The following is a 12,394-nucleotide window of genomic DNA, read 5'->3' on the forward strand; positions in this document are numbered from 1 at the left end:
ACATTTCTAAGCTGTATCTGCATACTGACCACGGGCAAGAGTCAATGTAAAGTCATCTTATGCTTTGTCTAAAAAACTGAAATTGCCAGTGACTGGAAGGAAGAAACCGCGTGACCCACTTCACCGCCCAAGGCCAACGGATGGGTGCGTGTTGGCCCCGCCGCCTCCATGGGCCCGTGAAGTCGGGGTGCTGCAGCAGGGTCCCCTCTCCTCACAGCCCCTGCAGCTCCATACCCCAGGGGTCTCCCACTGACCGGAGTCTGCCAGTGATCAAAGAGAAACCCCGCGTCCAACAGACTCATTACCAACTTTCAAAAACTGTCCATTTGGCCAAGTAAGTGTTAAAGTGTCACATGGAGGCCCTCAGAATCATCTTGTAAGACTGAAGGGCTGTTTCAACAGCAGGAAAACTGGGAGTACCTATCCAGGGTGTTCCTGGACACTGAATTGTTCAGCTCTAGAAGCTCCACTCCACTCAATTCCCTTTTCTTTCCCCTTGTCTGGCAGATAGGTGAAAACGTCCCTCCATACCTGGGGACCACTGGCCTGGTTCCCTTTAGGGAAAAGAAGGCTAATCCACATAAAGAAAGGCAAAGCAGGGTTGAGACGGTGGTATTTTTAGGCCCCACACATGAGGAGGGGCTCCTTTCCTTTAAAGTTTCAAGACCTCACCAAGATGGATATGTCTTTAATACTCGAGATTAGATTAGCTCCGGCCATCCTATTTTTATAAATCAATCCGTCTTTCTTGTAAAAGAACCCTGGCCTTGCGCGCTGGCCCTTCTGTCTCAGGGCGATTAATATGGGGGATTAATGAGGTCTTCTCCCGGCTCAGTTGTCGTCCGTCTGCGGGGTGTCAGCAATCTAGCAGAAGGCAGCGGTCCTCTCTCAGCAGACAGTCACGCTCCCCCAGGCCCAGCCTTTGTTTTGGCAGAGCTGCCTTGCCCGGAATACCCCTGGCACATTCCTGACAAGACGGAACAGGGCAGAGTGAGGCTGCGGCGCACCGGAGGTCTCTCAGACGCCAGGCAGGGCCGTGCTAAGGCTGGAAGGGGGTCGCCTGCTGAGCCCGTGGCCCGGGGAAGCGTGCGGAGGCACCCTGCGTCCGCGGCGACCCCGCCGCCGGCCGAGCCCAGATCAAAGCCGCGCGGGGAGGTCAGGAGAGCCGGCGCGCTCACGCCCGTCACCGTGTGTACAGAACTCCGAGCGCGCCCAGAATGCAGTGGTCGGTCCTTGAGTGCCTTTGATCCTTATCTGGGAGTTCTGCTAGCATGTCATATAATTGAGGTATGGCCTTTTATTGCGGCAATTAAAACTTTTCAAATGCATTATATTATCTCCACCCGAGCTAAAAGTCCGGGCCATTGTTTAGAAAGCGAGGCGAGGGGTCTGTCAGACGCTGCGGTTGACTTTAGGGCCGCCGCTCCCAGCCCCGCCCCGGGAGGGTGCTCTTTTTTTTTTTTTCATTCCATCTCACCAAACAGCATAATGGTCTTCACGTTTGCTCAGCCCTTTTGACTTCCTTTATCACATAGAGATGGCAAACATTCTGTTGCTAACTTGAAGTGGCTCCAAGCAGCAAGACGGGAGGACATTAAACCAGTAAAAGCTTATCAACGGATTCATTGATACGCTGTAAATTCCAGGCGTTTCACTTTGCTTTTGAGGGCGGCAGTAAGTCAACACATTAGTAAGCAATTGCTGACATCAAGATGGATGCTCAGAGGGGCCCCTGGGCAGGCAGAGTTCACCTGGGCACTTCTGCGAGCGGGTCTTCTTTACTCTTTAGCCGGGATGTACTTGTAAATGACCAGTGATTGCTCGACGTATCAGTTACCTGAATCCCTAACTGCTTGATTTATCAAATATATGAAATGTGAGGCTTAGAAAGAGAAAAGAAGATACTCGTTTGCAATGGAAGATTTTATGTGTTTCGTATGCTTCTGTAGAGTTAATATTAACCACTAGTCTGTAAACTAGAAGCCGATCGTCTTCGTGTGTGTGTTCTTGCCTTTCCAACCACTAAAGGCCTCTGACCCACGTGACAGTGAGGGACTTAACAGGAACAGAAGGATGCCGCTCAGGCAGGAATCTGACCTGTAAGAAATACTTAATAATAGCTACACCTCGGACATGGCCACAGGATAGTCTGTACCCATTTGCTAATTTAGCTTTTTTTAGGATATTATTCTTGCTAACTTGTCAACACTTGAAGCACAAGAATGAAGACAATCACGCCAGCTCACTTTTAGAGCTGTGCCATAAGTGCACAGGGAAGGATTCTCAGCATGTTTATCAACAAGCTGGAGCCAATGTTAGGAGCCCAACACTGACGCTTTACTGAACCTCAGCACTGCAAGATTGTTCAGAACCCTCCCACGCTGACAGTGCCCTCTCTTCAACCCCACGAGGAGCCCGCAGGGCACTCCTGCAGGTGTGCCCTGGGGCGCGTGCGGGCTTCATTCCTCAGCTGTTGCAAGTTTCAAGGCGACATTTTTGTTGAATGCCAAGGGCCTCCCCAAGATGAAGCGGAGGAGCCAAGAGATAAGAAATACACACAGGAAGAAGGAAGGAGCCCCGGCCGGTGACAAGTGTCAGCAGAAGGAGCCAAGAGAGCCCTCTGGGCAGCCAGGCCGAGCGCTAGCTGGGCGGAAAAGCCCGCCGGGCAGCGGGCGGAGGGAGCAGGCCGGCCGGGCAGAGGCTGAGCAGGAAGGCAGCGAGGAGAGGCTGCCCGGAGGAGGGGAGCCGGGGTCAGAGGCGGAACAATGTGGGCCGTCTCCCCGCTCGGCCACGACCCGCTCCTCCAGGGCCGTCTGTGCTTTCACCCCTCACCTGCAAAAGCTAGCCAGCAGGGCGAGGGCACAGTGCTTTAGCTTAGGTTAAATAACCTGCATTTCTTCAATTTTTTAAAAAATTAATTTATCTTTTATTGAAGGATAATTGCCTCATTGAATTTTGCTGTTTTCTGTCAAACCTCAAGGTGAATCAGCCACAGGCATACACACATCCCCTCCCTTTTGAACCTCCCTCCCACCTCCCGCCCCATCCCACCCCTCTAGGTTGATACAGAGCCCCTGTGTGAGTTTCCTGAGCCAGACAGCAAATTCCCGCGGGCTGTCTATGTCACAAGTGGTGATGTGAGTTTCCGTGTTACTCTCTCCAGACGTCCCGCCCTCTCCTCCCCTCTCCCCGTGTCCGTAAGTCTGTTCTCTTCGTCTGTTTCTCCACTGCTGCCCTGTAAGTAAAGGCTTCAGCACCATTTTTCTAGATTCCGTATGTATGTGTTGCTGCTGCTGCTGCTGCTAAGTCACTTCAGTCGTGTCCGACTCTGTGACCCCATAGACGGCAGCCCACCGGGCTCCCCCATCCCTGGGATTCTCCAGGCAAGAACACTGGAGTGGGTTGCCAGAGAATACGATATTTATCTTTCTCTTCCCGACCCACTTCACTCTGTAGAATGGGTTCTAGGTTCATCCACCTCATCAGAACTGACTCGAATGCGTTCCTTTTTACGGCTGAGTAATACTCCGTGGTATATATGTATTAATACCACCACTTCTTTATCCATTCACCTGCTGATGGGACATCGAGGTCGCCTCCACGCTCCAGCTGCGGTACAGGGCGCTGCCGTGAGCAGGGGGCACACGTGTCTCTTTCAGTTCTGGTTTCTTCAGGGTGTGTGCCTAGGATGGGATTGCTGGGTCATACGGTGGTTTTATTCCTAGTTTTTTAAGGAATCTCCATACCATCTTCCATAGTGGCTGTATCAATTTACATTCCCACGAACAGTGCAAGAGCGTTCCCTTTTCTCCACACCCTCTCCAGCATTTATTGTTTGTAGACTTTTTGATGAGGGCCATTCTGACCGGTGTGAGGTGATATCGCATTGTGGTTTTGATTTGCATTTCTCTAATAATGAGCAATGTTGGGCATCTTTGCATGTGTTTGTTAGCCATCTGTATGTCTTCTTTGGAGAAATGTCTCTTTAGGTCGTTTTCCCACTTTTTGATTGGGTTGTTTGTTTTTCTGGTATTGAGTTGTATGAGCTGCTTGTATATTTTGGAAATTCATCTTTTGTCAGTTATTTAATTTGCTATTATTTTTCTCCCATTCTGAGGGTTGTCTTTTCACCTTGCTTATAGTTTCCTTTGCTGTGCAAAAGCTTTTAAGTTTAATCAGGTCCCACTTGTTTCAGCTCAGTTCAGTCACTCAGTCGTGTCTGACTCTTTGCAACCCCATGAACTGCAGCACGCCAGGCCTCCCTGCCCATCACCAACTGCTAGAGTCCTTCAAACCCATGCCTATGAGTCAGTGATATCATCCAACCATCTCATCCTCTGTTGCCCCCTTCTCCTCCTGCCCTCAATCTTTCCCAGCATCAGGGTCTTCTCGGATGAGTCAGCTCTTGTCATCAGGTGGCCAAAGTATTGGAGTTTCAGCTTCAACATCAGTCCTTCCAGTGAACACCCAGGACTGATCTCCTTTCGGATGGACCGGTTGAAACTCCAGTTGTTTACTTTAATTTCCGTTACTCTAGGAGGTGGGTCATAGAGGATCTTGCTTTGATTTATGTCATCGAGTGTTCTGCCTATGTTTTCCTCTAAGAGTTTTATAGTTTCTGGTCTTACATTTAGGTCTTTAATCCATTTTGAGTTTTCTTTGTGTAGGTGTTAGGAGGTGTTCTAATTTCACCCTTTTACATGTAGCTGTCTACTTTTCCCAGCACCATTTATTGAAGAGGCTGTCTTTGCCCCATTGTATATTCTTGCCTCCTTTGTTAAAAATAAGGTACCCATCAGTGCATGGATTTATCTCTGGGCTTTCTATTTTGCTCATTGATCTATATTTCTGTCTTTGTGCCAGTACCATACTGTGTTGATGACTGTAGCTCTGTAATGTAATCTGCAATCAGGAAGGTTGATTCCTCCAGCTTCATTCTTCTTTCTCAAGACTGCTTTGGCTATTCGGGGTCTTTTGTGTTTCCATATGAATTGTGAAATTTTTTGTTCTAGTTTTGTGAAAAATGCCATTGGTAATTTGATAGGGATCACATTGAATCTGTGCATTAAGCTTGGTAGTATAGTCATTTTCACAATATTGATTCTTCCTGCCCAGGAGCATGGACTGTCTCTCCATCTGTTTATGTCGTCTTTGATTTCTTTCATTCAGTTCAGTTCAGTTCAGTCGCTCAGTCGTGTCCGACTCTCCACGACCCCATGAATCCCAGCACGCCAGGCCTCCCTGTCCATCACCAACTCCTGGAGGTCACCCAAACTCATGTCCATCAAGTCCGTGATGCCATCCAGCCATCTCATCCTCTGTCGTCCCCTTCTCCTCCCGCCCCCAACCTTTCCCAGCATCAGAGACTTTTCCAGTGAGTCAACTCGTCGCATGAGGTGGCCAAAGTATTGCATTTTCAGCTTTAGCATCAGTCCCTTCAATGCACACCTAGGATTGATCTCCTCTAGAATGGACTGGTTGGATCTCCTTGCAGTACAAGGGACTCTCAAGAGTCTTCTCCAGCACCACAGTTCAAAGCATCAATTCTTCGGTGATCAGCTTTCTTCACAGTCCAACTCTAACATCCATACATGACCACGGGAAAAACCATAGCCTTGACTAGACGGACCTTGGTTGGCAAAGTAATGTCTCTGCTTTTTAATATGCTATCTAGGTTGGTCATAACTTTCCTTCCAAGGAGTAAGCGTCTTTTAATTTCATGGCTGCAGTCAGCATCTGCAGTGATTCTGGAGCCCAAAAAAATAAAGTCTGACACTGTCTCCACTGTTTCCCCATCTATTTCCCATGAAGTGATGGGACCAGATGCCATGATCTTTGTTTTCTGAATGTTGAGCTTCAAGCCAACCTTTTCACTCTCCTCTTTCACTTTCATCAAGAGGCTTTTGAGTTCCTCTTCACTTTCTGCCATAAGGGTAGTGTCATCTACATATCTGAGGTTATTGATATTTCTCCCAGCAATCTTGATTCCAGCTCATGCTTCTTCCAGCCCAGCGTTCCTCATGATGTACTCTGCTGCTGCTGCTGCTGCTGCTAAGTCACTTCAGTCATGTCTGACTCTGTGTGACCCCATAGACGGTAGCACACCAGGCTCCCCCGTCCCTGGGATTCTCCAGGCAAGAGTACTGGAGTGGCTTGCCATTGCCTTCTCCGCATGATGTACTCTGCATATAAGTTAAATAAGCAAGGTGACAATATACAGCCTTGACGTACTCCTTTTCCTATTTGGAACCAGTCTGTTGTTCCATGTCCAGTTCTGACTGTTGCTTCCTGACCTGCATACAGGTTTCTCAAGAGGCAGGTCAGGTGGTCTGGGATTCCCATCTCTTTCAGAATGTTCCACAGTTTATTGTGATCCACACAGTCAAAGGCTTTGGCATAGTCAATGAAGCAGAAATAGATGGTTTTCTGGAACTCTCTTGCTTTCTCCATGAGCCAGAGGATGTTGGCAATTTGATCTCTGGTGCCTCTGCCTTTTCTAAAACCTGCTTGAACATCTGGAAGTTCATGGTTCACATATTGCTGAAGCCTGGCTTGGAGAATTTTGAGCATGACTTTATTAGCGTGTGAGATGAGTGCAATTGTGTGGTCGTTTGAGCATTCTTTAGCATTGCCTTTCTTTGAGATTGGAATGAAGACTGATCTTTTCCAGTCCTGTGGCCACTGCTGAGTTTTCCAAATTTGCTGGCATATTGAGTGCAGCACTTTCACAGCATCATATTTCAAGATTTGAAATAGTTCAACTGGAATTCCATCACCTCCAGTAGCTTTGTTCATAGTGATGCTTTCTAAGGCCCACTTGACTTCATATTCCAAGATGTCTGGTTCTAGGTCAGTGATCACGTTATCATGATTTCTTTCATTAGTGTCTTCCAATTTTCTGTGTACAGTTCTTTTGTCTCCGTAGGTAAGTTTATTCGTAGATATTTAATTATTTTTGTTGCAACAGTGAATGGGATTGATTCCTTAATTTCTCTTTCTGATTTTTCATTGTTAGTATATAGAAATGCGAGTGATTTCTGTGTATTGATTTTGTGTCCTGTGACTTTGCTAAATCCACTGATTAGCTCTAGTCAAATTTATTTTTTAACTGGAGGAAAACTGCTTTACAACGTCACATTGGTTTCTGCCGTCCGACAATGCCAGCTGGCTGTAATTACACAGAATGCTGGCCCTCGTGGGCCCCTCCCCGCCCCCACCCTCCGGGTGCCACAGAGTGCCAGGCAGGGCTCCCTGTGCTGGACGGCAGCCTCCCACCAGCTCCCTGTGTTAATCTGCACTAAAGGGATGGCTGTTTTCCTCATTTGTGAAATGCTTCCCATTTAGGCTGAGGACAGCAGTGTGCCCGTTAACAAGTGTGAGAGCGACGTGAAGAGAGAGAAAGCCGTGCACCCGCCTCCACGCTGACCCTGCCCTCTGCGCCCAGAACTGGGTTCCAGCTGGGGGGCTGTGCCACAGATCCGGCGTCACCGGGCGCGCCCCCCCAACCAGGGCCTCCCCCCAGGCCCACGGCTACCTCGGGTGCGTCCCACCTTCCTGGAGGGGAGACACAGTATACATCAGGTATTTTGTCGAAAACGTTGATTTCCACCAGTTGTGTCCTGGAGAAAAAACCCTGGAGAGGTGAAGGGGTGGCAGCGACTTTGGCCATCCCAGAGTTCCTGGCTGCATCTGCAAAACCGCCACAGCCATTTCTTCAGCAAGTGCTTCTCCGGCGCCTCGCGTGGGCAGTGCACAGAGCGGCTCACAGACAGACACACAGCCGGGGGGCACGCGGGGAGACAGCCCGGAGTTGGCAGAGCAGATGGAGGCGGTGCCACCGCAGGGCTGGAGGCGGCAGGGGACACCGAGGACATCCGCACGGGGCCACCTGGGACCAGCGTGCACAGCTGTTCCGGGCACACTAGCTCTGTGCATCCCAAGCCATGCGAGCTCACATGACACGAGGACAGGTGTGCAGGAAGAGGGACACAGATGTCTTGGCACACACGCGTGATAACACACACATGCAAGAAAACGGACACGCCCATGGCCTCCACACTCTCTCTGGCACTCCCTGAGGCGACCCTTGACAGCTCAGGAGGGTACCGCACACTTGAAGCTGGGTGGCCACATCTCAGGGAAGGGAAGGGAAGGGAAAGTCGCTCAGCCGTCTCCGACTCTTTGCGACCCCGTGGACTATACAGTCCATGGAATTCTGCAGGCCAGAATACTGGAGTGGGAAGCCTTTCCCTTCTCCAGTGGATCTTCCTGACCAAGGAATCGAGCCGGGGTCTCCTGCACGGCAGGTGGATTCTTTACCAGCTGAGCTGCCAGGGAAGCCCCACATCTCAGGGAGTGACGACTAAGTCGGTGTTAAATAACTTTGACTCCTAAACCTTAATTGGGCAGCTTCTACGAGAGCAGTTCCCATTGCCAGTGAGCATCAGTCCCCTTGCCCCCGGGGCGGTGAGAACATGGGCGGCTGCCTCCGCCCGCACTGCTGACCCAGGAGAGCTGGGGCTGCCCGGGATCGGCACTACTAGCACCTCCCCGGCGAGGCGGATGCTCTGGTGCAACGGCCTCCCCTGGAAGAGGACTGCGGCCCCCCACCCCAGCGGCGGGACACCTCGGCTCTGCTGACCCTGCAGGCAGCACTTCTGCTGAGACCCAGTGTGAGAGCGAACCTCGGCATCCCAGAGACTATGTTAGGTCTGCACTGGCGGGGGCTAATTCTGGAGGAAGAAACGATCTTACCTTTGAGCTCTACACGGGGAATCTCTCACAGTGCAAAAAGCCAACTTAGAGAAAACCTGACTTACAAAACATTAATTGGAAGGCACCTGTATATGCATTTCCAAGGAATTCTTCCTTTTAATAAAGTATAGGGGCCAATTCTGTTTTTAATAATAGACATTATCAGGTATTTGAAAGGCTCAGAAATAGAGAAAATGAAACCTTGCCAGTTGGAGCCCATGAGCTTGGATACAGCTGCCGGTTGGATAATTAGTCAGCAAGAAACAGAACTGGACTCCAAAATGAAAAAGCATCTTCGTCCAGGCCTCTGACACAGCGGAGAAACCACTGCCGACAAGACCCCAAGAGGCAGGCGCCTGGATTCAAACCCCGTGGGCTGCGGCCGCTTCACAGGCGGCCTTCCCCTGATGGCCAGAGCCCGCCCTGTAGGCCCCAGGGACCAAGGCCGAGAGGGTCACTGCCCACAGCCCTGCCCCACCCTGCCCAGGCTCCAGGCTTCCTGCGGAGCGCCTGGGAGCTGGGAGGGGCCCCGGCGCCGCGAAGGCGCCTTCTGACGGGGCTGAGCGGCGCAGACTGTGCGGAAAGGCGCCCGCGGTGTCCCGGACGGCGGAGCACAGGACGCCGGGCACAGCCTCTGGGCCCGCGTGGACGCACCTGCAGGACCGCAAGGCTGGACTGAGCCTCGAGGACGGAGGACACAGCTCGCGCTTTGCCGTGAGCCACCGTTGGCCCCAGTGCCGCGGAAGGGCAGACGAGAGGGCTGCGCGCCCGAGTCCACGCGCCTCCCACGTGACCTCGTCCCGTAGCATTATACAAGCCGCGTGTGGCCAAGTGCGCCCTGCAAACGCGTGCGCTCATCTCGGCCACCCTGGTTCGCTCAGAGCTGTCGCCCTCGACAGACGACAGCGTTCCAGGCCGCAGCCCTCCACGATTCCCGTTACCTCGTTTGTCCTGAGAGCAGAGTGCTTTTCTAGATCTCTTTGTAGCAAATGCAGACCTTTATAAAGAGGCCTGAGCCCGGGGGAACGTTAGAGACTGTATTTGACGACAGTGCCTTCAAAGCAAAACGGAAGTTTGCCATAAACTCTGATAAGCCGCCTTCATATTTAGGCTAGCGGTGAAATCGGGATTGTAGGCAAGTCCTGAAAATGCGCTCCATAGCAGACATGAGTGTCCGTAACGTGATCACCTCAGCCTCTTTTTTTAGCTCTTTGGGCAACAGGGATGGGTTCACAGTGAGGATTCTGGAGCTCGGTGGGAAAGGCAGGACGAGTAACCAGCTCAAAGGGGAGGGGACAGTCTTTCCCGTGGATTCCCTTTTTGGAAATGTTGACACTGAAAGGACAGTTCCTGACCTGCAGCTGTGAGGGACAACACTGCAGAGCCAGGGGACGTGCCGTGCCAGGCATCACTCACGATGCCCTGGCGCGGGCCCGGGGGCAGCACCGCCCAGGGCGGGCCTGTGAGGCTCCGGGGCACCACCAGTGCGAGATAACCATGTGGCCCAATGTACCCGGGTTGGTCCCTCCTCAACGCCTCACCAGCGTGCTCCCTGCCACCAAGCAAGGCTTGCCGGCAGGTGCCCCTTCCTGAAATCTCCCCCAGGCCCTCTGGGCTGGCAAGTGTGAGGGGGGCTGGGGGAGGGCGGTGGGGACCCCAGGGCGCTGCCCGGCGCGGCTCACAGCGGGCGCGGGCGCTCAGTTCACAGAGATCAGCCAGCGCCTGCTCTGCTCCTACCGCAGCGACGTCGACGCGCTCTTCTCCGAGGTGGACCGCTGCCTGGCCATCAACCGCAGCGTCCTGCAGCAGCTGGAGGAGCGCTGTGGCCGCGAGCTCTCCGAAGAGGAGTGGGGCGAGATCCAGACCCAGGTAGGCACAGCCAGCCTGCCGGGGGCGGAGGGCCGGGCACCGTGTAGAGGGGCCTGGCATGTGTGTCTGCCCCCAGGGGCCCTGGACCCTCGTCACCCACTCTGGGGTGAGGCCAAGGGCCCTGGGTGTGGAATTCTGCTTTGATGAAGGCGTCTAGTGAGCAGTGAAAGCGCCAAGGGCAAAGGCCTCCCCACATGCCCCCCTCCTGCCCCCACCCCAAGCTTCCTGCCAGTCTCAGCCTGCCCGCCCCTTGCATCTGAGGAGAGAGACTCCAGACCCAGCAGGGGAAACACTTACTTAGAAATCACAAAATTGATAAAATGCATAAAGAAGTTTAGCGGCTACATAGTGTCAGAGGCTGCTTAATTAAAAGAAAGTCAGTTACTGAGGTTCAGATTTTATAAACTGTTTGTGTTTCGAAGTGGGTTATCCCAGGTGGGTTGCGGTCCCTTCCATTTTTCACAGGAATAGCAGAGCACAGACATATTAGCGTTATTTTAACCCAGGATGAAATGTCCTCACGTGTAGAAGACCCACGTCTGAGGGTGCCTGGTCCTCACCTAAACTTGGGACACTGCCCGCCAAGGCGAGACCTGCACGTGTGACCGCCTGGCCCTGTGTTGCAGGCCCTGCACCGGGAGGCCCCCGACTGCCCCATCTGCCTCACCGCGCTGGCCACTGGCGGCCCCGCGCCCGCACCGCGGGAGACGGTCCTGCTGTCCTGCTCACACGTGTTCCACCACGCGTGTCTCCGCGCCCTGGAGGAGTTCTCCCTGGGGGAGAGCACCCCTTTCCACGCGTGTCCTCTCTGCCGCTCCTGCTATCAGAAGAGGATTCTTGAATGTTGAATTCACAGGAAAAAAAATTATATAATTCAAGGGGGGAAGTGTTAACCTTATTGTTGGTAGTTGTACATTAGGAAAGCTGACAATATTTTGAAAGCTGACAAACCCATCCGATTCTAGTCTTTATAGAGAGAAAACTTCAAATTCATGAGCTGAGTCAGCTGAAGTGAGGAACGGATTAAAAACTTCTATCTTGGATGCTCTGCAGTTTGCTGATTAGCTCGGCTTCCGGTTGGTTGGTTGGGCTGCTCGTGAGGGTAGAGGGTCCCCTCCTGCCCTCTTCGCAGCGTCTTTCCAGGCCTGCCCTGCAGCTGCAGCTTGTGTCCGACTGCGGACTGAAGCTAAACCTCTCAGAGCGCCCAAAGGCCCTCTGCCATTCAAATGCTGGCCTTGTAGTTGTCGCTTCGTCTCTATGGGATAAGTTACTGTTGACTCCAGCACTTTGAATACGTAAACCCAAGATAGAAAAATAAGATATTCAGCGGTTTCAACAGCAGTTCAGTCACTCAGTCGTGTCTGACTCTTTGTGATCCCCTGGACTGCAGCATGCCAGGCTTCCCTGTCCTTCACCAATTCCCGGAGTTCACTCTGTCGTCCCCTTCTCCTCCTGCCAAAGTATTGGATGCTTTAGTATCAGTCCTTCCAATGAACATTCAGGACTGATTTATTTTAAGGTTGATTAGTTTGATCTCCTTGCTGTCCAAGGGACTCTCAAGAGTCTTCTCCAACACCACGCTTCAAAAGCATTAATTCTTCAGCACTCAGCTTTCTTTATAGTCCAACTCTCACATCCGTACATGACCACTGGAAAAACCATAGCTTTGACTAGACGGACCTTTGTTGGCAAAGTAATGTCTCTGGTTTTCCATATGCTTTCTAGGTGGGTCAGAGCTTTTCTGATGTTTCAACATCAGAAAACAGCACAT

The 12,394-nt window shown here is 51.9% G+C and overlaps 1 protein-coding gene across 1 annotated transcript in view; it reads left to right on the forward strand.

Moving 5' to 3' along the window:
- RNF32 (ring finger protein 32) overlaps positions 1-11,496 on the forward strand; it is a 35,071-nt gene extending 23,575 nt beyond the window's left edge. Inside the window, exons 7-8 of the mRNA XM_055421644.2 lie at positions 10,456-10,623; positions 11,250-11,496. Of these exons, the coding sequence (XP_055277619.2) occupies positions 10,456-10,623; positions 11,250-11,471 (390 nt within the window). The 3' untranslated portion in view covers positions 11,472-11,496. The remainder of the gene's footprint in view (positions 1-10,455; positions 10,624-11,249) is intronic.
- Positions 11,497-12,394: the final 898 nt, after the last annotated feature.

This window comes from Moschus berezovskii, chromosome 3 (assembly GCF_049115385.1).
Source record: "Moschus berezovskii isolate FMDL1 chromosome 3, NW_MosBer_1.0, whole genome shotgun sequence".
NCBI classification, from domain to species: domain Eukaryota; kingdom Metazoa; phylum Chordata; class Mammalia; order Artiodactyla; family Moschidae; genus Moschus; species Moschus berezovskii.